Below are 27,961 nucleotides of genomic sequence, written 5' to 3'. Positions count from 1 at the left end.
GCCTTTCTTTTGTTGAGTAAATTCTCAGGACAAATTCAATTAATAATCGCAATAGATGGATGTGCAAAAGGCTAATGAAATGTGAATGTTCATGATTCCCCTGTCAGCTTCTGACCTCTTGTACTTTGTTTTCACAGGAGACATCACAGGCATTGGAAGCAGCTGCAAAAGCCATGTTGGAGAAAAATGAATTTGAATCTGATGAAGTAGCATCACTTTCTTTTAAAGCTCAATGGCTAGAGGAAGAATTAAACATACTTGGCCAGAGCATCACCTCCAGGTCACAAGTCCTGCAAAGCTACATAGCATTTCTAAAGTCATCAGAGGAGGTACAGTAGGATGTGTTGACAAGGTGACCTCTGCCTTTCTCCTGTTTTCTATGGGGATCAATACTCTGACCTGACAGGTAGTTCCTTATCTTCTGCCCAGTACATGCCCTCACTTACAGGCTCTTTATTCTTCAATGCACCATACAAAGGCTTGAAGAGCAAATTGTTTCATTTTTAAAAATGTGTACATGTAGATGTATGCACCAATAAAGTATTGCAACATTATTTACTATGTCTTATCCATATTTACCATAATCTAGCATAGAACAAAATTATTTGAAAATAGTCACTTTCTAAACCACCGAAATCTGAATACTGAGCAGTTAGTGTGGGTCATTTAAAATATATAGAATTGGAAATTACAGGCCATTGCTTCAATCAGTCATCTGTCTTGTTGGATACCTTTTTTTTTTTTTAAAGAGAGAGTAAGAGAGAGAGAGAGAATTTTAATATTTATTTTTTAGTATTTGGCGGACACAACATCTTCGTTTGTATGTGGTGCTGAGGATTGAACCCGGGCCGCACACATGCCAGGCAAGCGCGCTACCACTTGAGCCACATCCCCAGCCCTTGTTGGATACCTTTTAATAAGTTACCTCTCTTAGATTCTTCTGAGGTTTTTTTTTTTTTTTTTTTTTGACAAGGCCATACCAGATATCTCTAACATTCCCTGTAGTACAGTAGGATTTCATCTCTGAAAGGTCAGTTTCTTTGAAGATGGCATCAGTAATAGAAAAATGTTGGATCCACCTCACTTACCCCTGAGAACTGTGCACCCTGTGCCAATGCAGATGACTCTTGCGTTCAGGAACACAGGTTCTGGTTTCGTGGGAGCCAGAACCAGCAAGGTCCTCTCAGGGATAAGGTTCATGCTCAATTTCTATTTTCTCATCTCTAAACTTCTAACACCCTCACTCTCAACACCCCCCCCCCACCTTCCTGCTCACACAGGTCTCCTCTGTCTGATCTAAATTCTTACTACTGGGGGATGGGGGGAGAAGCTCATGTCCAGTACCTAGAAATATCAGATACCCATGCTGTCCTTTTCCACATCTTTCCTTAACTGTTGGTCATTTCTTACTTCTTTTTAGTTCTTGGCCCTAAACTCCCCAGTTTGAAGAGACATTATGACTGTTAGCATTATCCTGTGGATGAACATTTTTGTTCAGGACTCAAAATGGAAGAGAAGCTACAATGAAACACTTTTTTTTTTTTTTTTTTTAGAGAGAGTGAGAGAGGGGAGAGAGAGAGAGAGAGAGAGAGAGAGAGAGAGAGAGAGAGAGAGAGAGAGAGAGATTGATTTTTAATATTTATTTTTTAGTTCTCGGTGGACACAACATCTTTGTTGGTATGTGGTGCTGAGGATGGAACCCGGGCCGCACGCATGCCAGGCGAGCGCGCTACTGCTTGAGCCACATCCCCAGCCCAATGAAACACTTCTTGTTACATCTTCATTGTCAAAACAATTCCTCCCTGGCTTCACATTAAGCATTCACTTTCACAGCCCACTCTGGTCCTGGGGACCAGGAGCTTCTCTAGGGCTGGAGCCTCAGCTTTGCAGATACCTGTTTCCCAGAAGAATATCATGTCTCTCAGTTTCCCTGCTTACACTATGTCACTTTCTCTCTCTGGCAGAGCCTTCCATCCTTCTAATCCTGGCAAGGCCTCTGGTCTGTTCCTCCCTCCCCCTCTGGCTTTTCCTTTTTGCTTCCCTGGGTTGTGGTTACTCATTTCCATTCCACTCTTCCTCCTCTCAACTCCCTGCCTTCCACCCAGAGTAACCCTGCCAACTCCCAATACTAGATCAGTCCAACGTCTGTTTACTCATCTTCTCTTTCCAAGCTTCCAGACGCTCCTACGGAAAATCATACAGTCATGCTGATTGGAGCTATTTATGGGTCTCAACCTCAGCTGGGTCCCCCATGTGCTGCCTAGTTGATTCCCATTCAATAGTGGTCTTCAAGTGTCTTATCCCAGTTCCCACCCCTAAATCTCAGCCATTGTCCTTACATATCATACACTGGGAAAAAATGAGGCCATTGAGCCTCACAGTCTTGACTTCCTTCTACTTCCAAACTTATTGACATATTTACCCATTGTCCACTGGCTCCAATAAAGTGATGTCCCAATTCCTGTTCAGCCCTATTAGTAACCAGTCCCTCCCTATATACTCTTAAGTTTTTTTGGAACTAGCTCTAGCAGCCATCCTCTAATTTTTCAAACTGCCTCTTTCCAAGGCTTCCTGTAGTCTATAGTTGTATTGTCATAGTCGTGTCCTCTCCTTGGCTCTCTCTCTCTCTGTCATTTGACTTTCCTTCACATGCACAGTTTTGGAATGGGAGGTTGGCATTCCTTGCTCCTACTAGCCCTTCCTCCTTAGTCCTCATCTCCGTGTAAATCAGTTTCCCTTTTCAACCCTGACTGTTTGCCATCTCTTCACTCCACTGAAAAAATGTTCTTATAGGCTACCTACTGGTGGACAGATGAAATGGTGTACTTTCAGGCTTTGTTCTGTTGAAATTATTTAACCTCATGACCCACTCTCATGTCCTTTGACTTTTTTTAAACTATATTTTATTGAGGTATAATTTATATAGCATAAAATTGACAATTTTATAGTGAAATGATTTCTAGTATATTTAGAGTTGTGCAAATATGATAGCACTCCAGTTTTAGAATATCCCAACTCCTCCAAGAAGAACCTCAGTGTACATCTTTGGACAATCCTGGCTTCAGTGTCTTTTCCAGTTCTAATAAACATTAATTTTGTATCAGGCCCCATGCTTTTCACTCCTGATTTTACTTCATCCTCAAACTGCCATGTTTTAATTACTTACCATTATTATCATTTTACAAGTGAAAAAAACTGAGACTCTAAAAATTAGGCATTCATATCAAACATCTGCTAAACATCAAAGCTGAAGTTTAATCACCTTCTTTTTGTTTTCCCTTTTCAAAGGCTGTGCTCTCCTGTGTCTGTCTGTTGAGAGAACCTGAAAGATCTGTGAGCTCCCCTTCTCCCACATTCCTCATCATCTTGAAATTCAAATAATTTTTCACATGTAATTAGTGAAGCAAGTTGCCAATAATTTTTTTCTACCAAAAATGGATGTAATAATGTTTACTATTAATTCACTTAAAAATAAACTATTACAGATATAAGTGAATTCCTATAATGGCATTGTTCTCATTTACATGCAAGCCTTTTTTGAGTTATTGATAAAGAGGATGGATTAAAGCTTGTTTTGAGAATTGCACATAACTGGCTACCCATCATCTTGACAAGTAGCACATAGCAGTTGACCCTCTGGAAGCCAGGTGATTGCAGTGCCAATTCTGAGTCATAGGGGGAGCTATCAGTTGTTTCAGACAGAATGTGCCACAGTCATGGTGGCTTCAGTAGAAAACAAATGGAATCTTGCTGCTGGGCTTTGTTCCAGCACAATTAACCTCATAGCCTCTTTTCTTACCTCTGAGCTTGGGCAACCTGAACTTCACCCGGTTTAACATCATTTATCATTCTCTGAGTCAGTCACTGTTTTCCAGCTTGTCTTTTATGCCTCCTTTTCCTTCCACCTGGGATCCCTTTCTACTACCTCTCACTCTGGACAGCTCCTCAAGACCCAGATCAAGCATCACTTCCTTTGGGAAGTTCTTCCCCACTTACTCTGTACACAGGTGGTGATCTCTCCTGAGCGTTCCCATAACATCATGTATACACCTATCTTCACATTGTGGTTTGAATATTGGTCTCTTTATCCCAGAACTTTCTTTGGGTATCCAGGAAGATACATGCTTAATTCCTACTAGGTTATCTCAAAGGGCTCCATGGAGGGGTAGCATTTTAACTAGCTCATGAAGAATAAATAGGAGAAGACAATGGAGAAAAACTCATCCTGAGCTGAACAAGCACCAGCAGAATAGAAACGTGAATAAATGGCTCATGGAACCAGGAGAGAACTTCTGTTTCTGAAAGCTATCTGCAGACTCTCTTATTAAGTTCATTCAAATTGAGAATAAGTTAAAAAAATCTTTTAAAATGTGGTGGCTTATTGAATGAAAGTTCTTATTCTGTTTGGATTACTTTGGTAGTTAAAAGCTCTTTGAGTCTTGTTTTTTAGCCATTAAGTATTCAAGATGCATAAAAATCTATGTCAAGCTTTGTAAGGTTTTGAACAACCAATAAAAAAAATAAAAAATAAATAAATAAATTTAATAAAAAAAATCTATGTCAAATAACTTCTACTATTTCTACATCATCCAATTACTTGTTAATCTATAGTTACACACTTGATATTATATAAACTCAATGCAAGGAGACTAATTTAAAATAATATTGCTTACAGAAAATTAGGAATTATTTGTGCCTCTTTATTCTGGTTTATCATTGATTAGAAATCAATAATGAAGCCATGTGTGGTGGTACACACCTGTAATCCCAGCAGTTTGGGAGACTGAGGCAGGAGTATTTTAAGTTCAAAGCCTCAGCAACTTAGTGAGGCCCTAAGCAACTTAGCAAGACCCTATCTCAAAATGAAAAATAAAATGGGTTGGGTATGTGACTCAGTTGTTAAACACCCCTGGGTTCAATCCCTGGTACCAAAATATAAAAAAATAAAGAAGTCACTGGTGATATACTAATTACTAATAATCTTTTATTAATTTACATTTATTTCTGATTTGTAGCCCCTGATTCTATATGTGTTTTTCCTCTGAATTATCAAGCCGCTTGAAACTGAAATACCTAGTCTTTGACACAAATTGTCCTAAATTGTGAAATATACACTAATATGTAGTACATTAAAATGATTTGGGCTACGATAAATGTTTTTCTGGGTTAAAAACTTGTCCACTCAATTTGCTACCCAGGGGTAGTCATGTATGTCAACAATCTAAATAGATTTCTTCTGTTTTTGTGGTTAGTTGATAATATTCAAAATTATTTAAATAATTCTGAAAGTGTGATTTCAATTTAACTTTTACCTGGGTTTTTACCGGAATCTTCTGTTCATTTTTCTGTTTTAAATTGTTCTTAAAACAGACTGCTAAAAGAGAATTTATCTTTTCCTTTTTAGGTAGAAGAGCAATTTCAGAGCCTGAAGGAATTTTATCAAACTCAAATCCTTTGGGAGGAGAAGGAGGATGTGAAAATCAAGAATTGGTCTGACTCGGCTGAGAAGCAGTGGCAGCTATTTTTGAAGAAGAGTTTTTTAACCCAAGACCTAGGACTTGACTTCCTTAATTTAATACAAATGGTGAGAATGTCATTAAAGGAGTCACATCTTCTACAAGGATTACTCATCAAAGTCAGAATCATAAATTCAAAAGTTCACCTGTTAATCAGCTGCACTGGTTTTAGAAGTTCATTCAATCTAGACCAGTTCCGAAACCCAACATTTATATGCTTTGAGCTCTTGTTAATTTGGATCAAGAAGGCCCTTTTAGCTATTAAGAAGAAAGATGACTATAATGAGATTGCAACATTGTTATTACATAGACTCAGAAGTCCATCCCAAAGTTCTGAGTTCTGTGGAGAGCACATAACCAGGTCCTTACAAAATTTCATTGGCTACAGACAACTTTTTTGATGAATCTTCATTTTGACGAATCTCTTACCTTAGCAGATCTTTTCACAATGAAGCTCCATTGCATTTAGAAATATACCATCATTCTTTAGTTGTCATGAGCATATCTATGAAATATCCTAGGATCCTTTTGTCCAACTATGACTCTCATAAAGATCCCTATTCTTTTTTAAAAGAATTCTTTTTTAAAAAAGATGGTTAATCCTCCTCTCCTTCAGTACCTCACATATCTTCCTAAGAAAACTGCTGATTTCATTGTTAGAAAATGCCAGCTGTTAGAAAACTGTGATTTAAAAAAAAAATGTTAAATAAATCTGTGTTCATATCTGTCTTAGCTTTCTGTAACTAAACAAGGTCAAAAAGTATCCATATTCAATTTCTCTTATATTTGAATGTCCTTCCCACACTGAAAATAATTGCTGTATCTAATAAGAGCCTTTTCTGCAGCTAAACATATACAAATCTTTTACGAGTTAGTTTTCTCTCCAATTCTCCTTTCCAGAATTTTATGCCATTTGTTAAAATTATTAAGTGTGACCAAGAAGTGAAGTACAACTGTAGCACAGAGCACGGTGAACTGGACCATCATTCTTTCTTAGTGAGACCTAAGATGATACTACATTTTTACCAATAATTTTACTTTGGTATTTTCATATTAAGCTTGTAATAGAATAAAACTCTCATAACATTTTCTTGCAACTATATCTAAGCCAAGTTTCTCCCATGTATGTTTATGTCCACCATTTGTCTTTTTCATGCAGATGTGGGCCTAAATGTTTGATCTTATTTGATTTCATTTGTTCTTCACCCATGATTCCGTCTTGTTAAACTAATTTGAACCTATATTAGCTATCTCTCCTGTGTCTTATTCTGTAGATTTGACAATTAAGCCTTTTATGGCTGTAATTACTGCCTTAATAATAATGCCTAAAGGCAGATCACATCCTCATTCATAAAACAATCTATTGATTAACCAGTTTTTTAAACAATCATCAATGTTCCAATTGTATTTTAATTCAATCACGACTTCATAATCTTTTTATAATGGGAATGAGTTATTTTATAACGAGTTACTTTTCTCAAAGTATTTGCTCAAAAGAAGGCATACCCAGTGAACTACATAAAAATTATTTTACACAAATCAAACTGATGCTAGTGATTAAGCTTTAAAAAATGCTCACAAAGTGCTTGATAAGTGATGAATTTATTGCACTGGATTTTAATGTGAAATTTATCAGTCTTTAAATTGTGTAATCCATCCTTTTTCCTTTTTTTAAAATAATGAGACATTTTCCTTTCTCGAATTAGCTAAGCCTTCTAGTTTCTGTAGATTTTTAAAGATTACTGACATTTATAATTTTCTTCATACCTTGTGGCATGATTAATCTCAATCTGGAGTCTGAATTTATCTGAACAAATTAGGTTTTAACTACCCTAATCTACTTTGACCTAAAATCATCTCTTTTATTTTCTTTGCTTCAACTCTTGTAGTTTGAAGATCATTGTTGTTAAGCCGTTGTGGAAACAGAAATAACATGCATTATATAGTTGTAATTTTATTTTATACTCTCCTTGTGCCTCAGGAAAAAAAAAAAACCTTGATAAGCTATTGGCCTGTGTTCTTATGTTACACAGATGTTTTATTTAAAAAAAAAATTCAAGCTACTTTTCATCTGGAACATTTAAAACACCTATGTCTGATCGTTTGCATTTTTTACTTGGTTCAGTATATAGTCTTTCATCTCTTGATATGTTTCCAATTTGCCCTTGGACAGCATATATTTGCAAACACCTTTGGTATCTATCCTTTACTAAATGCATTTCATAAATTTTATTGTTCAGTTCTAGATTTTCCAGTTGGTTCATTTTAAAGTAAGATTTAATCATTGGTGAAATTCTCTTTCTCACCCTGTCTTTATCTTTCCCATATTTTATTGAACCATATTAATCACAGGAGTTTTAAAGTATTCCATTAACACCATCATCTGCATCTGGAGTCCTCTGCTTTTTCTCTTGGTTTCCAGTTAGGTAGTCTTGTCTTTGGGGGTGAATATTTTTCAAATACCAGGCACGATGTGTAGACAACTGGAGGGGCTTTGATTGGAGTTATCTTCTAGAATGAGCCCCTTTTCTCCAGGTAGGTGTGAGTGAGAGATTGCCTAAGCCAATCAGAAGCCTGGAATTGTCTGTGATGCCATCCTGCAAGGCTCAGTTTCATCTGTTCACCTTGGGTTTTCAGGGTTTGCAACTGAGAAGGTGGTCCTTTCTCTGATATCTCTGCCTGGGGCAGGTCCCAAACTCCATTCTTGGTTTGGGGTGACAGCTGAAAAACTCCAGTTTTCCAGATGTGTCTTACATGGGTATTACAATCCACTGTTCTGTATGGCTCCAATATTTTGTCAAAGTCCTTAAGAAGAAGACTGTCTGTGTGCTTGAAACCCTCCTTGATGGTTCCTTTGTTCCAGGAAAGCCTTGATCATCTACCTCCTGTACAGAATAGGGATCTGTCCCTGGGGAAAAGTGGGGAACAGGTGAGCTCACTACCTGAGGTCTTCCTGCTGGAGTCTCAGCCTCTCTAGGTCTTGTTGCTATGGTCTTGTTCTTCACTTAGGTGCTTTCTGCATTTTCTCCAGCTTTTCTTGTTTCACTAAGCAGAAGCATTCCTCTCCCATTGGTTACTACAGCCTGCCCAGAAAGAGAAGTCCTTCATTATTTATTTAGAAAAGTTAAGATTGTACATGTAGATTTTCGTGTTTAAAGATATGCAGCAGGAACCCATTCCAAATAATATTTTGTATCTATATCTAAATAAACCTGGATTGTTGTGACATTTAAACCCCCACTTAAGGTTTCCCCGAAACAGTGTGCATTTTAACTACTACATCTTCATAGTTTATCTTGAAATCATAAATGCGGTCACTTTAACCCAGTCTTCTCTATTGTTATACGATAAATAAATTCTACTTTACTGATATTCAAAAATAAAACTCCACATAGTAGTTAACGTTTCTGATTTAGCGATGTTATGAGATATGAAATTGTTGGTAAAGCAGTTAACACACATTCTTTTTCTCTTCCTATCTGTTGGGCCATTAGGCTTTCAAACGAACATTGTTGAAGTATGGTGACTGTTTGGCTTTGAGAGGAAGACCAGCTGGCCTGAGCCCTGAGGGTTCTGCTGCTGGTTATATTGCCGTGGCTGATGTTTTTAAGCTTGAAATTGAAAAAAAAAAATTGAGTTCATCTAAAAATTATCAAGATCAGAGAAATTGATTTAGGTCAGAATTTTGGCAGATGAAAGTACCAGTTTATTAATTTATAGTAGTGAATACCAAGAATGCTACTGAGACCAGCCTTCCTATAACTAAGGATCTGGAAAGCAAGACATCAGAAGATCATTTGTTGGGCATGAATATAAATGGAAAATGGATAATTTAGCGGCCTACTTAGACTGGATTATGGCAGAATTTTTCCATGCCCTTCACAGAAGTAAAATGAGCACCTGTTTACTAGCTAGACTGCAGGCAAATTATTTAACCTTCCTGAGTGGTCAAAACACTAAGTCTGCCAAATACAAAATCACCTTTCTTAGATCCTGCTGGCTGCTCATTAACAAAGCCTGCTATTCTTTTTCTTAGATGTTGTTCAGATCATCATATTCTTCTGATTGTAGTTGTCATTGACATGGTGTAATTTTCAGGTTATATTAAATTTTATATTAAATAAAAAGAGTATATATTTTAATAGTTTCTTAATAATAAGTGAAAGAGACCTTAACTATATTATAGCATATATAAAAACAAAATGTAGAATTATTCTAAATTATCTAACACTGTAGTTGTCCAATATCTTTCATAATTTATATTTTCTTAATCATAATTACAGAATACAACACTTTATCACTAGATTCCCACATTCATGGGAGAAATTCACTTAGGACTCGTAGTTATTGTTCTGCAATTAATTGTCACTTCATGATGTCTAAAATAATATAAAAAATATAAAAGGCCACTATGAATATATTTTAAATTATTTAAAGATAAAGTGGCCTATTTTTGAAACACTTTTGAATATTCATGACATAGTCAATCGCTGTCAGTTTGATTACAGAAATCTATTAGAAATTTGAGAATTTATTGAGAAAAGCTGGCCATTGAAGTAAAAAAAAATCATTGTTTTACAAAATAAATATTCCTCTGCCTTTTTTATGTTTACACAGAAGCAAAGCACACAATCTTATGCTTTACCCTATTATTCTTTTGTCACCAGTTAGATTTCCTCTGTTTAAAATCTGTGGAGGTTTTCAAGCCAGGCAGCTACACATGTGAAAGTTGATAAGTGAAGTCTTGGAGTTTAGACAATGTGCTTCTGCTGCATGATAATCATGAATGCATATAGGTACACATTTCAGTTCAGACAAAATGGGGAAAATTGAGAGAAATGGAAAATAATTGTAATATACACAATATGATAGTTTAAAGGAAGAAACAGAAGTCTTGAATAATCCACCCCTTGAGGCTGAGATTCTACATATGCTAATGACTCCAAACACCTTTTGGGTCTTAAAGGAATTCAAGACCTAATGAGCAAGCATAGAATCTGAGTTCTGATGGCCTCACTGCCTCTGGACAAGGAATTCAGCCTTGTCCCAATAGCAGAATGGTGATTTGCTTTGGCTGTGATGAAGTATTTTTGCATCCTAAGATAGTTGTATGCAAAAAAAAATTGTGCCTCTTGGGAAAGAAAAGTCATTATGTGGATTATTCCTTTAACAGACAAAGGAGAGTGAAATATTAAATGTGAAAAATAAAGTGCACATTATGGAGAACACTCTGGAAAACCAGAAGGCTAAATGGGAAGAACTTAGCCACCTGCGGATGGCATGGCAACTTAAAGGAACTGAAAGCAAGTCCGTGAAGCAGCAGTGGACAGCATTCAAGGAGAAACTCAGAAAGGTAAGGAAATGTGAAATGTCACTAAGCCTTAGTCAGGTAGTTAATCCTGATGCACACCGACACATGATGGAGCTTCTGAAGCAATACCATAAGTGAAAGGAACTGGGTGAGGAGGCTAAGTATTATGTGCTTCCACTTGTTCAAGGTGCCTAGACCTTCTGGTAGGTTGATGAAAAAGTTCTAGAAATGGATAGTGGTGATGCTCACAGAGAATGTATTATGCCACTAAATTGAACACTTAAACGTGGTAAAGATGATAAATGTTTATTATGTACTACTACTATAAAGGCAAAAATAGCAAGAGAAACCAAGGACTTTTCATGATTTAAAACCACAGATGTCTCAGGGAGTTAAAAAGTGTAAAGGCACACCACATCATCACTAGAACGATCATTGATGTTTACTCAGGTGTCCAAGAAAACACATCCATGGTTATCCAATGTTTATTTCAGACAACCCACAATGTAAAACTCCTTCAGGAAGTACTCATGCCTGTGTCTGCACTTGACCTTGGAGGGAGCCTCCAGACCATTTCAGATCTGCGGAAAAAATGGAATGAAATGAAGCCTCAGTTCCAGGTGAAGAAGTAGATTGATGGATTTGGGTGACTGGGAAAAATGTTTATTCTGTTTGAAGTTTACCTAATTAATTTTTACATTCTGGTAAACATCTTTTTTTTTTTTAAACAAAAGCACTGCTTACCTAAAAATCCACTGGAAAGACATGTTTTTCTTAGCATTTTCCCGGATGCTTCTCTATTTGATGACACACAGACATCTAGACCATGAAATGTCCTAAATATGTTTTCATTATAGATCAATTTAATTTACATTATAAAGTAAAAGTTGAATATTTTTACCATATATATACATACATATATACACATATATATACTCTAATTATTTTCTTAGGCAGTGTTTTAAACTGAGATGCCTCGGGACAAGAATGGGCAACCTCTAACTTAGAGGCTCTGCTGCCCTTGGTCCCTGAAATCTCACCTGTGTTACCCCTGTCCCCACATTCTGCCACCCAACTTCTACCACAGCCCCAAGAATTTTGCTGTGCTCTTTATTCACCTCAGAAAGGCTTCAGCAAGCCCTCAGCAAAGGAGAGAGAAAACCATGAGTCATGTTCCTGGCTCCTGCCCTGCTCCCCAAGCCCTGTTGCTCCCAAATGGAACTCAACTGCCAGGAGAGGTTGCCAGTACCATTGTCCTTTGGCCTGGATTTTTGGTTTTTAATGCAAAACTTATAAGTGTTGGCATTAAGGAATCCCAGAATCAGATGAATGAAGGTTCCTTTAAGACAAAACTTATATACAAGAAAATATAACCACTCTCCCTACACACACATACCACAGCAATCTCTTTCATCAGAAAATGTGACTAGTCTGTGTTAGGTTTCTTGAAATGCCCCATGAGATATGCTCAATATCATTCTGTTTGCCTAGACATGTTTATGTCTAAATTCCTCTAAATCAGGAATCGCTGCTGAGCTCATCTGGCTCTGTCACTGTGATGTGCAGGGATTTGATGGCTACACGCTTAATTTGAACTTAAAGATCCAGTTTAAGTCAGTCTTCAGAAAATCATTTCCTTAACCTAAATCATTTCCATTACTTTCACCTTTATTATAAGATCCACCCCCAAATTATAGTAGCATTCTCTTGAAGTTGTCAACTCTTATGAGTTCTACACCAGATCCGGTTCCTATGAAGGACATCTGAACAGTGCTGGGTAGAGGGGAAGGCAGTTTATCCTCTGTGCAGGGGTGGCTATTTGTGGATAGGGGACAGCCACTTTGAAGCAGCATGTTCACTCTGCTGTTCATCTGGTGGCTCATTCTGATCATTCTTTTATCAGAGAGCACAAGTTATTCCCCTGATATATTTGTACACTTGCCTTCTCTTGATGTTCTTACCGTGCCACTTAATTCTAGTCTGTATTAAATATCAGAGCTGATCGTGGGGCTTCATAAGGATCTAAGAGACATTTACTCAACAGATGGGGGAAATATGTGGTGGGTCATAGGAATGCACAGCTTTCCATTTCAGGACCCAGCCTTGACACGTTTCTTTTTCTTTCTTTCTTTCTTTCTCTCTCTCTTTCTTTCTTTCTTTCTTTCTTTCTTTCTTTCTTTCTTTCTTTCTTCCTTCCTTCCTTCCTTCCTTCCTTCCTTCCTTTCTTTCTTTCTTTTTTTTTCATTGCTTATAAATTTCTGAGAAGATAAGGATGAACTAATGCACCCCTACCAGCAAGCACAATGCCTGGAGTAGGGGGAAGCACATAAGAAGTATTTGTAAACAAATGAGAGAATGAGTCGTTATTTAGATCATCAGATTGCTGGTAGTAAAACAAAACAAAAAAAAAAAACAAAAAAAAAGCTGGATTTCTTGCATTACTTTCAATTTTTTAGCAACTGCGTGATGAGGTTCAGTACATCATGAGAGAATTGGAAGAATTAAGAGACAAAGGAGCCCCTGTGAAAGAGAAGTCTCAACAACTGAGTGACCTTATTTACTTTCATCAGAAACAAACAGAACGCATCCAAGATTATGACAATCTCCTGCACAAGGTAGTCCTCTTCCACCAAGTCAGGGAGGAGGTAAGATTTATAGATGTCTAAAAGATCCCAGGTTTTACACTATGGAATTAAATTAATCTTAGTATCACAAATCAAAGCCAAATTGCTTGCATTCGAAGCTAACAGAATCTGCACATAATTTCTCTATCACAATGCCCCATCTTTGTTGTGTTCCTTATCTTCGGTCCATAAATATAGCACTCATATTTCTACCTCCAAGCCTTAGCCTCTCAAGCTACCTTGTGGGGCAGATCTTTGTCTCTCTTCTCTGTTATATAAACCTGTACCTCCTTTCCAACAATCCCACCTTACTTGGAGCGACCTCCCTCTCTCTCTATATATATATATTCTAAATCTCTAGTGCTCTCTTTATTCCATACATCTGTCATTCTTAGTGTCTTGATTCTTAATTACATTACATTTTACTAAGAGCAGTATTTTTCCCAACTCAAGGATAAGCGAGTTGAGAGCAGGAACCAAGTTCAATATTTATTTATCTCAAGTATCTGGCATTGTGGAGTTCTCAGTAAATATTATTTTTTGGTTGCTCTCTTCACAAGAACATTGAAGTTATTAGCCTCCATTTACATGAAATAGAGGTGCATTGATATTCCTTTAATATAGCCTCTGAGTTTACTCAGATCACAGGCCTACACCTTGCTAAGGTTTTAGTCAAGGACCAAAAGGGCGTTTCCCTCTTTCATAGAACTGACAGTGTTACAGTGTTAGCTGCTCAGTGTTAGCCAGTTGGATTTGAAGCACTATAACATGTATTTGGCCATATAACTAATAATTACGGGTGGGCTTGGCAGCATTTCACCAAGCTAGTATAATATGTTATAGAAAATAGACTTAAAAATCTGTCTATGAAACTCAGGTTAATTGTTAATGGCCTAAATTCCAGCTGGGACGTCTCATCAAATCAAGAGAACTGGTGTTTCTGGAGCAGCTGGAGGAGCTGGGTGATGCTCCTGAGGCCCAGATACACCTCAGTCGCTCTCAGGATCAAAAGGCACATGTGGAGCAGCTCTATCAACTGGCCTTTTCCTTAGGAGTGGACATTATCTCATCAGCACAGCACCCTGTAAGCATCTTAGGACTCCATTCTACCTAATGAGAAGGAAGCCAGGCAGGCTGCTTATCATATATTTCATTTGAAAATATATTCAACCATTGGGGTAGTTACTTGTGGTGAGTTTCTACCATCTATGTCAAAAGGAAAAAATTTTAAGGAGAATATTCAAATATAAAAATCTTATTGTGGGGCTAGGGTTGTAGCTCAGAGGTAGAGCGCTTGCCTAGTATGTGTGCAGCACTGGTTTCGATCCTCAGCACCATATAAAAATAAGTAAACAAAATAAATGTATTGTGTCCATCTACAACTAAAAAATATAAAATAAAAATCCTATTGAGCACATCTGTTCTCATGTTGATATCAAAGAGAGTATTTTAGAGCTGTGTGGTCCCACACAGCAGTTAGGTTTCACATTTGAAATGTGTTCACATTTGAAATGTGCCTAATGCCACTAAGAAGCAAAACTTTTAATTGTATTTAATCTAAATTAATTTAGTTATCAGGAAACTTTTAAGTATGTTTGGAAGAACTTGGTTTATGAATATGCTTTTGAAATTAAATTTTATGAAATTTAAGTGTAGATCAAATATTTCTGATAGAAACTTAGCAATAATTGAAATATGCTTGAAGTACGAAATTATACCAAATTTCAAAGACTTAATATGAAAATTGTTATTAATTTTTTCTATTGGTTACTTATTATAAAACAATGCTTGGAAATATTTAGAAACTATTTATGAAAATTAATTTCACTTATTTCTTTTTTACTTTTTATTATGACTACTGAAACATTTTAAATTATTTTTATGGCTCCTATTATATTTGGACAGTGCTGCCTTGGGATTGCAGATTTGGAAGATAGTAGATCCTAGTGTTTATTTAGAAGAGTATCCTAATTTTATAGAGGAAGAATTTAAATTCCAGAAATGCTTGTCCATATAAGTTCAAAATGGAAGAGCCCAAGCCCCCTGGCTAGCCAGGGCTGTGGGCACTAGGTGTTGATCTATTTTTTCCCACTGATCAGATTTCAACAGTGGAGCCTAAAAGAAAAGAAAGTATTTCCAAATCAAATTTTCATAAATAATACAGAAGGCTCTGATTTTCAAAAAAAATCCTTCTCCAAATTTTTAATTCAAAGGAAGAAAAGATAATGGTTATTCCACTAAAATGTATTGCATTAATAATGTCAGAATGGCCAATTTAATTTTAAAGTTCATTTAAAATAATCCACCAATGTATACATAACACAGGGGAACTATAGTATATCTTTCTAAGCTGACAGCCACCTACTTTTGTCAGGAAAGAGCTTTCTTTCTAAAAGAGTTTTATTAAGTAAATGAACTTTAAAAAGGAGAAAGTAAGAAGTCTCACTTGGCATAATGTAAATTGTTCTCCAGCCTTTTTCTGGCCCTCACCCCAGCGGCTCCTCTGTGCTAGGTAGAGATTGGAGCACTTGCATAATGAACCTGAGGTTAAACTCAAGTTGACGCGAAAATTATAGTGCAGGAGCGGAATGTTTCTAATGCATATTTTATGCCTTTTGAAGTAAAAATTATACCTTATAATGAATGGTGTCTCCGAGGAGTTGGGCATGATGAGCAAATCTTCCAAACTTGAGATTCAAGACTGGAAATGTCTTTCCTGGAGTGTTGAGTGTCTGGCTTCCTTCTGAAATAATAATATTCAGATATATTTAAGGTAAAATAAATTAGGATCCTATATCTTATTTTTTGGGGAAGTGTTGCTTCTGGGTTTCATAATGCAGGTAAATTGCATATTTGTCTTATGGCCATTTCACTGTTCATTTGTCACTTCCAAGTGCTTTTCATTTTTAGAATTGCTCTAATGTTTCTGCAAAGAATGTGCAGCAGCAGCTGGAGGTCCTCGAGGTGGACAGTATGAAGTGGCGTGCCAAATCTGAGGAGCACGACCAGGCCCTGTGTCGCAGTTTGGAGTACTGCACCACAAGAGATGAAATCAATGAGGTGGGGCAGTGGGAACTAACACAGACAAAAGCTGCTCCCGACATGAAGTGTTCATCTTGGTGAACACATGTGTGCATTCACACACACACACACACACACACACACACACACACACACACACACAGTGAATCAGGATACTTCCTTCTCATCTATGTCCTTTAATTCTCAGAACAGTGCCTTCAGTGTTCTGAAAGTTTTAATAAACTTCAAGTTCCCAGTTTTGTTGAAATGAGTCAAAGCATTGAAGAACCCAGAAGGCAGGATTACGAGTGTGTTTTGTGTATGTGAGTTTACTTGCTTTTGTTTGTTTTTTTGCCTTTTCTCCTATTCAACCCTCACAGTAGTCCCTTGCTTGAGCTGTTTCAACTTTTTTAGGGCACAGAAGGCAGGGTGACACTGACTGATGGCAGCCAGCTCAGCCTGCTGAGAGTCTATTTAAGTATGGTTGACTCATAGTGAAGCGGGTGCTAAGGACAGGGGAACAGTCTTTATGTTTCAGAGGCTACTACAGGGTATTAGCATCAGAGTCAAGTGGTTGGTTTCATATTTACTCAAACTGAGTAGCTTTTCTGGCAAAAAAAAACTCTCTGTGAAAAAGAAAGATAAATATGGCCCTCCATCCATGTCCATGTGCTCCTACATGCATAATTCCACCTCTTCCCCATCAACTGTGACCAACCTCCAGTCCCTAGACACTTACTGAGTCACCATCACCCCTTTCCCAGCTAAAATTTCCATTCATGGATTTACTAATTTGGGGGGAAAGCACAAATTAAGATACCAAGGGTCCTAATTTGGAGAATTGATAGTAGAATGCAAGGGTACCCATAAATACCAAATTTATCTCCACTTAGAACAAGCTATTTCTGAGCTCCTAAAGACATGAGTCCACTAGGCAAGGAGAGGAGGGGGGAAAGGGGGTAGTTAACCTTCTTGAACTTCTGGATTATGCCTGAAGTTCTGCATAATCTGGACACAGCAAGTATCAAATATTATTAAGCAACATTCAAGTTTGGACTAAATTTGAGAATTGAGCTCTAATAGTGGTCTAACTCCAAAATACAACCCCTGCAGGCTACACTTTTTCAGAGCACAGGCAGGTGCAAGAAGGAGCGTGGCTGGAAGGAAAGCAAGAAGGCAGGACAGTAGTAGCCACTTGGACCTCATCTAACAGAAGGGAAGCCGAAAATGATATCTACAAACATTTTTTTCATTTAAGCAATATGCCACAAAGCTGTAGAGTCTCTGCTTAGAGTCTTCGTTATAGGGAGTCACTTTCGACTAAAGTCTTGTTAACTTAATTCTGAGTGGAGCCCAAAATGCAGTCTGCCCCCTCCACAGTAACATGGCCTCTTCTGGTTTCTGTACTTCAGCTTACACTCCTATTAGGTCTTGTTAAAGGAGACAGTCAGAGCTTGTTTTTCTCCCTAAGTCTATAAAATTCGGATTTGTGGCCAGAGAAACAAGTTTGTAACAATCTCTCCCAAAGTTATCTACTTTCTTCCTCCTCCTGTCTTCTTCCACCCCTCACTTGCTTCTCCTCCTTCTTCTTGCTGTATACCATTGTCTTGTCCAAATGTCCCTGTCCCTCTTGGCAGTGGGCAGTGATGGTCCAGCTTTGCATTTCAAGTGGAGTAGATGTTCCCAGCCTCCTCTGGCTGGGTTTCTATCTCCTGGAGGAGCCCTGGCATTTATAGAGCTGGGTCTCCCTGTTAGGCCCTTCCAGCAGGTTCTATTTATAGGGACTATCTTGTGATGAACTTGCACTTGGAACCAGCCAGCTGGGATGACAGATGACCCTTCCAGTCACAGTAGGGACACCCCAGGATTGTCTGTACTGTTTCAGGAATGAGCAACCAGACGCATGTGGGTTTGATTTGGGAATCAGATGTCATTTTAGCAGATGCCTGAATATTAAGAGAGGTATCCTTCCCATTTGCTTCTATTTCCAATCCAACTAATCTTTGATGTAAGTTACAGTTTCACATTGAAAGGATCTTTGAAAACCTTGGGTCTTTTTCTTTTCTCCTCCTCTTCCTCCTCTTCTCCCTTCTCCTCCTCCCCCTCCTCCTTCTTCCTCTCCTCCTCCTCCTCTTCCTCCTCCTCCTCCCTTTTTTTTTTTTTTGGTAAAGACATACTAGGCATATAAGAATGTAGCAACCACATCCTGAACTTTTCAACCACAAGCCTAGTGGAAAAATATCAGAAGAACATTTTCAATGCCTCTTAGTAAAATAAATATATATGTGTTCTAGTTTATATTGCAAATCTCAGAGTACAAACAGATGGTCAATTTCCACAGTGGTAATAATATTTAGATATCAATAATGTTAAAAATTTAGACATTATTATCATTATTGCTCTTTAGATATAGGCACTTAGACCATTATATAAAATGAAATGAAGTATGATACACAATTTTTTTTCTTTTATTAAGAATAAAACCAGATACTTGGCTGGGAAACTAGAACATACACAGTATTTGTTTGTTTGTTTTTTAAGTTAATCTTAGAACATTGTTTTGCCCCCAGTGTGCTTAAAGTGTCTCCTGAAAGTTCAGACTCTGGGTTGCAGTAGATTTTGGAGAATGTCTAGTTTAATATCTTCATTTTTCAAATGAAAAAGAAAACTGAGGTATAGGTATATGATTTTCATCTTAATAATGCACAAGAGGACAAAGAGTTTCTGCTCATAGTATTCCAGGGGTTGACTCTGAATCAGAGGCTAATTTTTGAGCAAAAGTCAGTTGCTAAGTTCAGAATTTACCATTCACAAATGTTTCAGTCCCAATCACCCAGTATATGATCTGATGTTAAATGTATCTTCTCTATGGTTTCCTCTTCTATTCCTATTTTCTATCTATTCTAAGATATTTGTACGATTGGATGTGACACCATAGTTCATTTAGTTATTTCAACAAATATTTCTTTCTTGACTGTGCTGTAATTAACTTGTGTGGTCTCATCTGCTCCAAAGGTACTTTCAAAAGGATTTGGTACTTTAAGGCAAAATGTATAAGAACTCTAAATATCATTTTTAAAAAATGTAATATAATATTCCTTAAAGACAAAAAACAATGATTTTTGTGCTAATAAGGCACAAAATCATTGTTTTTTGTCTTTAAGGAATATTGCATTACATTTTTAAAAAAAAATTGATATTTAGAAATCGTAAAACCTTATTTTCTTTGTATTTACCTACTAGAAAACACAGCTGTCAAACTCCCAGTTTTTTTAAACTTTTTAAAAACTTATTCAAAAATTATCAAGGAACAAAATTATTCTTTTTTTGTCTTTAAGGAATATTGCATTACTTTTTTAAAAAAATGATATTTAGAAATTGTAAAACCTTATTTTCTTAGTATTTACCTACTAGAAAACATAGCTGTCAAACTGCCAGATTTTGCAGTATTCATTTTTACCCATTTCACACAAAGGTGTAATTAGATGCATAAATGTTGAATACCACTGTATATTTTCTTGCCTGGTTAAGTGAATAAGTGATTAATACACATAGACATATTCTCTGCTGTGTGACATGACAGAGGAACATCATTAGTTACTCATTCTTTGCCCATCTACATTTAGAAAAGTAATAAGTTAATATCGAGTATTTTTTTTTGTAACTTGACCAAAAAATCCTTTATTTGATGTTAATGGAAATGTGTATCTAGAGCCTTATATTATGGGTCACAAGCAATTCCTCTGCTGAAAAGAACAGCAGTGACAGAATCAGGTTGGTATCCATTTTCTCAAAATAAGCTTTCTGCACATAAGCTTTCAGGTAATTATATTACTGTACCCTGAAGTGTTTCCACGTAGCAACATCTTGCCTATCAGGAAGAAAGCAGAAAAGGACTCAGTATATATAATCCATGTGTCAGGCATGGGTTCCAATGACACAAATTCTTCTGTCAGTTTGGATAAATCCATCATCTGAGTTCTAGAGACACGAGCTGGATTAGAAACAGTAAATTGGAATAGAGGAACAGTGTCCCTGGGGACACATACACAATCAATAAAAATGAAACCACCTGATATCATGTGGCACTTTGCTACTGACAAAATGACCATGGACAACCACCCACTGACAGGAAAGGAAGTAAGAAAAGTTTATATTGAGAGCAAAACAGCCATTGGGGCTGCACCATGAAATAGTACAGACAGTAATTATTTTCCAGATTTATAACCTGAATTTATTATTTAAAAATTAAAAAAAGACTTCATTCAACAAATATCTTTAATGTGTGGCTACTGTGTGCCAGACCATAGGAATACAAACGACCACAGGAAACTTAGTGTAGGGAAAATTAAAACCTAGGAGGCTTACTTCATGGCCACTTGTTAATCGGGCCCCACTCTATGTCTATTTGGAAGGTATGTGTAAGTAAATAGGAAAGTTTCCAATTGTTCAGGAAACAGCCATCCTGTGGGGTTAAACTAAAAATTTCTGTGTTTAACTTGTGTAAACAGCTGTAGGAAAGTTCCAGAAGAATATAGAGAACTGAAGGTTAAAACTATAATAGTTATCCTATCCAGAAAATAAAACTTAATATATTATGAAGATAGGAAACATGCAGAGTGGGTAAAATATTTATTATTGAGACCTGCTGCCACCTACAATTTGAGATGGTGCAATCATCTTCTCTTTCCCAGTTGCTCCATTTTCTCTTGCTACAAGATGGGTCTTAAGCTCAGGTCAATGTGGTATGGTTGCTGAAGGGAATGAGAACAAGAAATTCTTGTCCAGGAACATCTCTAGCACTGGGGCTGAATATGCTGCCATTTATATTTGGCAAACCATTTTGGTTAACTTTTAAGTCTCTGGGTGTCTTCCTTTCAAATGCAAGCATTCCTGGAGGGTGACATTACAGACTATTGTTACTGAAATTGAGCATCAAAAAGTTTTATTTATTTATTCATTTTTCTTTTTTTCTGGAATGGGCAAAATGGTGGGTAAGAAATGAAGCTTCTCAGGTGGACATTAAGAGAAATGAAAATTGACTACCATTTTTTTTTTAATTTTTACTTCTGACCAAGAATGTCATAATTCTAATGGAATTTTTTTCTTGTTTAGTTTGGTTTTTAAACACATTTCCTTGGTTGTAAAATATCCCCTGTCTCGCACATCAATTGGTCTTGCCAGCAACAGACTTACAGATAATACATTCTTGTGCCAAAGCTGCCTCAACCAGCTTAGTCAAGACTAAGAATAGCAAGTCAGATTTCAGGTCAGAAGTCTCTTCTCCTTCTTCCCAACAACACTTTCATCCTAATCCTGAAAGGGAGTTTACAGCTTGCCAGAAAATTTGGTGAACATGCTCATTCTTCTAGTTTCAAAATGACCGTGGTTTTAAAATCTTAATAATTTTTGATCTAATTATAGCTGTTAACTTAGTCTACTTATTCCATGGCAAATACAGAGGAGTTGAGAGAGTGCAAAAATAGGAACATCAAATTGTTCACTGAAATTTTTTTTCCTAATTTTTAAAAGATGTTCAGAAATTATATTAATATGAATTGTAACAACAGTTAAAGATTTCCAGTTGGGTAATTTTTTTCTTGCTCTATAATTTGGGTGTTTTATTTTTCTGCATATGTGCTCAAGTCGAACAGTTGTCTTAACCATCTCCACCATTCCCCATTGTTGACAAGCGAACTAAAGTTAGAAACAGCTGCATGAACAATGATACCACACTAAGCAACCATGGCACTCAGTTCCTTTAAAAATATGACCCCAAGTTATGTGGGGATTAGATGGGAAGTTAAGTTTTCATATTGGAATGTGCAGGTAAGAAAAATTAGATACTGCTAAATTTTTTAGTTGCTGGAGGTAGCTCTCCATGCTGTTTGCCACGTGTACCTTAAAAGTACAGAGTTTGAGTTGGTTAAGGCAGAATGGTTTAGATTTTGAAGGTAATTCCAGTGGGACCAAAAGAGAAAAGTGCCAGCACCTTCAGCAAGGGAGCTCGAGTGTCAGAAAGAGGCTGATCCCATTTCACATACCCATAGTGTCATGAACATTCTTCAGCCTTATGAATCATGTTCAGTGGAAGTGCATACATTCTGAAGCAAACAGAAATAAAGTCACACTTATCCGTTATCAGTCTTAAATTTCTTTTCTTTTTCTTTTTTGTATTGAGGATTTAACCTAGTGGTGCTTTACCACTGAGCTACATTCCTAGTCCTTTTTATTTTTTATTTTGAAAGAGAGTCTTGTAAGTTGCTGAAGGTCCAATAATTTGCGGAGGCTGACCTCAAATTTGTAATCCCCCTACTTCAGTCTCCCGAGTTGCTGGAATTACAGGTGCATGTCACCCCACTCAGCCAGTCTTAAATTTCTTAACCTAAAGTTTATTTGAAATCTCATGGTTTAGGATTAGAGTGTTAAGGCTTAGTCTTTCTCCATTCCTCATATAATTTTCTATTAGCTATTAAACCTTCTCATTTAAACAAGCATCTCTGTTCAGGTGCCAACTGCCATGACCATCACAGCTGTTAATTCAAGATCCAGAGAGGGGTGATGGGGGATGAAGAAAAGACAAATAGACACAGGGATTGAACTCAAGGACGCTTGGCCACTGAGCCATACCCCCAGCCCTATTTTGTATTTTATTTAGAGACAGGGTCTCACTTAGTTGCTTAGTGCCTTGCCATTGCGAGGCTAGCTTTGAACTCTCCATCTTCCTGCCTCAGCCTACTGTGCCTCTGGGATTATAAGCATGTGCCACTGCATCTGGCATTACATTAATATTTGATCTTTTAAAAAAAAAACCTTGAATAATTTTAACTAATTGTGCTAAAATTATATATAACTAAATTTAATTGCACACAAACTTTTAAAAAGTGCTTATTGGTTTTCATGTTAATGACCCAGCCCCTCTTCCTTCCTCAAGACTTAAGTGTATAAAAATATGTCATGTTTCAGTAAAGAAAAATAAGATACAAAATTTTATTTTCCATGGATAAATGTTAGTGATATATTTTTCCCCTTATTCTACCTTAGACAAAATATGCATGAAAACAAAATTTATCATCTTAACCATTTAATGTGCATAGTTCAGTGCTATTTAGTACATTCACACCATTGTGAATCTATCAGCACTGTCTGCATGTCTGCAGAATTTTTTTTTTAACCATTCCAAACAGAAACTCTGGTCATGAAACAATAACTCACCACTGGGATATGTTTTTTAAAACAAGAATTCCTGGCTTGCTCAGAGGTGGTATTATTATACTTATAGTTGTAGATTATAGCCTTATGGGGAAAAAGTTCCTGCCTAAGGTTTATCAGAATATTAAAGATATAGCTCCTTTACATCTCAGACTCATAAAACTAACCTCATCCTTTCCTGCTAAAATCAAACATGTGTACATTGAAACATCAAATGTCATAGTATGTAAATATTTATTGGCACAAATATGTTAATTTATTATAACATTCTTGTAAATCATTTTCTGAGTTCTGATAAATTGTTTCCAATTTTTGAATTTATGGCTCTTTTCACTCCTTCTAAACATTACTGATTTATCAATTAAAACGCTCTATGTGGTCTCTGTTCTTGGTTTAGATATAGTTTCAAGCTAATGCACAACAATTTCATTACCATATAAAACAAATAATACTGATTAAGCATAAGTATGACAGATGCAAAACTACATGAATATAATAATTTCTGTGTACACAAGTCTGCTAAGGCTTTGCAGACAATTGTCTCCAAGAAGTGTTAAATATAAGGTCAAGGCTTTATTTTCAAATATGCAGAATTTGAAATAAGCATTTTGAGAAAGCATGCATTTTCTAGAGCAGATACATTTTTCTGCACTATGAATCTAAAATCTCACCTGGTGCACAGCTTTTATTCCCTCCCAAATAAATTATTTGCTGTCATTGAAAAGAATTTTAATGTTTTTCTGACTTTTCTCATCATAGCTCAAATTTATCAACCATGACATTGTTCACTCTTGCTGTTAAATGACTCCGTATAATCTTGAGGTTAATGTTTTCTCTGTATTTCTCTTTGCTGATAACACAAGGAGAGAGTTGCCTGTCAATATCCTCATCCTTCTTGAATATAGAGAAGGGACAGAAAGTGATGTGTCTAATAGAACTGAACTGCTTAGAATTCTGGTGCAATGGTAAAGTCAAGCTATCATCATCTGTACCCTGTTCTCTGAGCAGAGACATGTCCTCAGGTTAGCATTGCCACTATTGGCAATGACTCTCATTTTATTTATTTATTTTATTTATTGTTTTTGAAGCACATCTGAAGTTAACGACCTATGTCTAAGAAGTGAACTCCTTTGAAAATGACTCAGGAAAAAATATTTTTTAACTGGGCAAATAAAACTGTCCTATCAAATCTTCTTTTTCACTCCAAGGTGGTCTCAATGTCACCACTTCATGGTCCTCTTCAACCTGAATAGCTCCTTGGAGCTTAGTATATTTAAATGTGATGGCTGCAAGAGAACATTGGGAGATGGAAGAATTGGGAACAAATATTAGCACAGAGAACAGAATGAATAGGATAAATGATACCAAATAAATAAAAATAAGAAAATCAGAGTTGGTGAAAGCCTTTGCACAATATGGTAGAAACTGTCTTGCTTGGGGAACAATGGGATATTCTATAATTTTAAATCCTAATAATTACAAATCAAAATGTATTAAGAACAACTGATGACTACTCATATTGGGGGATATATTTAACTTCACACTACATATCCACCTACCTAATTTGTTAGATTTCTATTGAAAATTAACTGAATACATTTTGAAGGTTATACATATTTTGAAGTGTTTAGATATCTTGACTTATCATAAATGAATATAAGTTTTCTTATTTTAAGAATTCTGTTTATTTTCATTGAACTGTAGCTCAAAGAGTCTTTCAAAGATATCAAAAAGAAATTCAACAATTTGAAGTTTAACTACACTAAGAAAAATGAAAAAGCTCGAAATCTGAAGGCTCTTAAATATCAAATACAACAAGTTGATATGTATGTTGAAAAAATGCAGGTAACGAAAAAGTGTTTGTGTGTTTGTGTGTGTTTATGTGTGTGTGTGTGTGTGTGTGTGTGTGTGTGTGTGTGTACTACAATGATTGCAAAATCATTTAGTACTTTATATCAGATGCCTCTTGGGGTTTTTTGGATCAAAAAGATCATTTTCCATTTTTATAACATTTGGCTTTCTTGTGTAAAATAAGTAATAAATTAATTTATTTCTCCTTCTCTTTTCAAAAATAGTAATTTTATCTCTATAGTCCAGAGTCTGCCTTCCTGAATTTTTTTTTTTTGGTTGGTTTTGGTGTTCAGCAAAATGGTGTCAATTTTAAGTGGACTCACCTGCAGTCACAGTATCATCCTGTCCTTGGTAACAGCATGCCACCCTTAGTGGGAGTTCTATCATCTAAAGTCAAGTGTTGCTTTTACTACTTTTTAAAATATTGCTTATGAGAGCCAGATTTTAAATTTTTTATTAGTTTTTTTAATTTAAAGTTTTTAAAACTGATCCATAAAACATAAAAATTATACATACTTATATATATTTATGTGGGGATAGGTGCTGTTTTAATACATGTGCACATTGTGTAATGTTTAAATCAGGTAAAACGTATCTGTCTCCTCAAACACTTATCATTTTATATTTATGATGAAAACTTTCAAACTTTCTTCTTCTAGCTTTCTGGAATATGCAATTCATGATTGTTCTCTGTAGTCATCCAACTCTGCACCAAAACACCAGCGCTTCCTCTCCTGTCTGACTGTAACTTAGTACCCATTGATGGACATTGAGATTTATCTTTTGAGGCAGCTTCAGAATGATTTCTACCAAACATACCCTCATGTCAACCTCTGTTCTTCTCCCCAAGACATATGTACCCTGTAAGCCTCCACTTACTTTCCTTGCACCATTCTGTATCAGCAGCTTCCTTTAAGGCTCTCCTAGTCCCTTGATGACCACATGAATGGTGAATGCCCTTTTCAGGAGACAGTGAGCTTATTAAGAACAAGTATTTAATTTTCATTTTATGATCACTCTCTTTTTCTAAAATTCCTACTAATATTTTCAAAATCTATAATCAACCCTTCTAAATTTTTTATATATTTGCTGAATACTGGATCAATAAAATATTTGGAATAAAACCTATTATTTCTAAAATACATTTGTAATAACTATGATTTTAACATATCAGAATTGTGGAAGTTACAAAAATTTGTCCTAATTGTCTTGCTATTTTATTGCTACCCTTCATAAATCATATCTGATTTTTTAAACTTTTTTGCACAGGTTTTGAGAAAGAAAATGGAAAAAGTTAATAATAAAACTTGTGATTCTTTCTTAAATTATCCAAGTAATAAAGTTAATGTCCTTTTGGAAGCCATGAAGGATTTGCAGAAACATGTGGAGGACTTTGAGAAAGTTGTCACAGATTACAAAGTAAATCTGGACCTGACTGAGCATCTCCAAGAAGTAATAGAAGAGGTATCATCTTAGTGTTGTTATGATATCCTTGTTTTAATGTTTAAAGAAATTATTTTGCTACTTTAAAACAATGCTACATTAGATATTATTGTCATTAAATCCCTGAATCATACTTCTTTTCATGATAGTGTCGTTGGGATAATTTCTTGAAGTAGAATCACTAGATCAAAGGGGATGGCTGTTGTAAGGCTTTTGATTGTATTATCCAATTGCTCTTCAGAAAGCTTTTACTAATTTACCCTTGCCAGAAACACAAGAGTACACATTTCTCTATAACCTCATCGACCCAGGATGTTTAACCATTGTGAAATTATGTTCACTGCTGGATAGCAGTTTAAAATACTTATAATGGCTTATTTGTCTCACAGATTTTGAAAATATTTAGAAAAAAAGTGATACTGGCATTTTTCAGGTGCAAGATTTTGTTATTCATGTAATTTTTATTATTGTCAAGAGAATTAATGGTGGTCTACACAAAAGGCATAAAGTTTGACAAGTTATTATTTCACACTTCATACTGAAGAAACTACACTTGAAGCTCTTGAGTATTCTTTGTTGCCTATTATTCTGAGATAAAGAATATCTTTCTTTACCACTAATACAGTTGAGTTTTTAGATTTAACACTACATTAAGGAGGATCAAGATGATTATTCTTCTATATCTGATGTATGGGTTTGCTGCAGCTCCATGGCACTTATTTAAAACCAGCTTATAAGAGAGTTGTGTGTTGCTATTTCTCTCCCAGCATAAGTGCCTCTGGCCTGGGTCAAATGTTTCTCCCATCACTATTATTCATTTTTAGTGAAAAACTGTTTCAATTCTCCACTGTGCTTTGAAAATATGATTATCTTCTATTTTTAAAAGGTAAAATGCTATCCTTTGGATGATATTTCCTCCATCCATAATCTAAATACCATTCTTAAAAGATAATATATTTATTGCAATATTAAACAGGCAATAT

At 36.1% G+C, this 27,961-nt stretch overlaps 1 protein-coding gene across 4 annotated transcripts in view; it reads left to right on the top strand.

The window, feature by feature from the left end:
• Ccdc141 (coiled-coil domain containing 141) overlaps positions 1–27,961 on the top strand; it is a 190,420-nt gene that overhangs the window by 143,577 nt on the left and 18,882 nt on the right. For 3 of the 4 annotated variants that reach the window (XM_078017674.1, XM_021725958.3, XM_005324660.5), the window contains 9 exons: positions 138–329; positions 5,405–5,584; positions 10,690–10,869; positions 11,322–11,447; positions 13,284–13,472; positions 14,356–14,535; positions 16,362–16,511; positions 25,389–25,529; positions 26,805–26,999. In XM_078017674.1, the coding sequence (XP_077873800.1) occupies positions 138–329; positions 5,405–5,584; positions 10,690–10,869; positions 11,322–11,447; positions 13,284–13,472; positions 14,356–14,535; positions 16,362–16,511; positions 25,389–25,529; positions 26,805–26,999 (1,533 nt within the window). The remainder of the gene's footprint in view (positions 1–137; positions 330–5,404; positions 5,585–10,689; positions 10,870–11,321; positions 11,448–13,283; positions 13,473–14,355; positions 14,536–16,361; positions 16,512–25,388; positions 25,530–26,804; positions 27,000–27,961) is intronic. The other variant, XM_040294543.2, reaches the window with a different exon arrangement.

Source organism: Ictidomys tridecemlineatus, chromosome 7 (assembly GCF_052094955.1).
Source record: "Ictidomys tridecemlineatus isolate mIctTri1 chromosome 7, mIctTri1.hap1, whole genome shotgun sequence".
Lineage (NCBI taxonomy): Eukaryota > Metazoa > Chordata > Mammalia > Rodentia > Sciuridae > Ictidomys > Ictidomys tridecemlineatus.
This window is presented reverse-complemented; position numbering and strand designations above follow the sequence as displayed.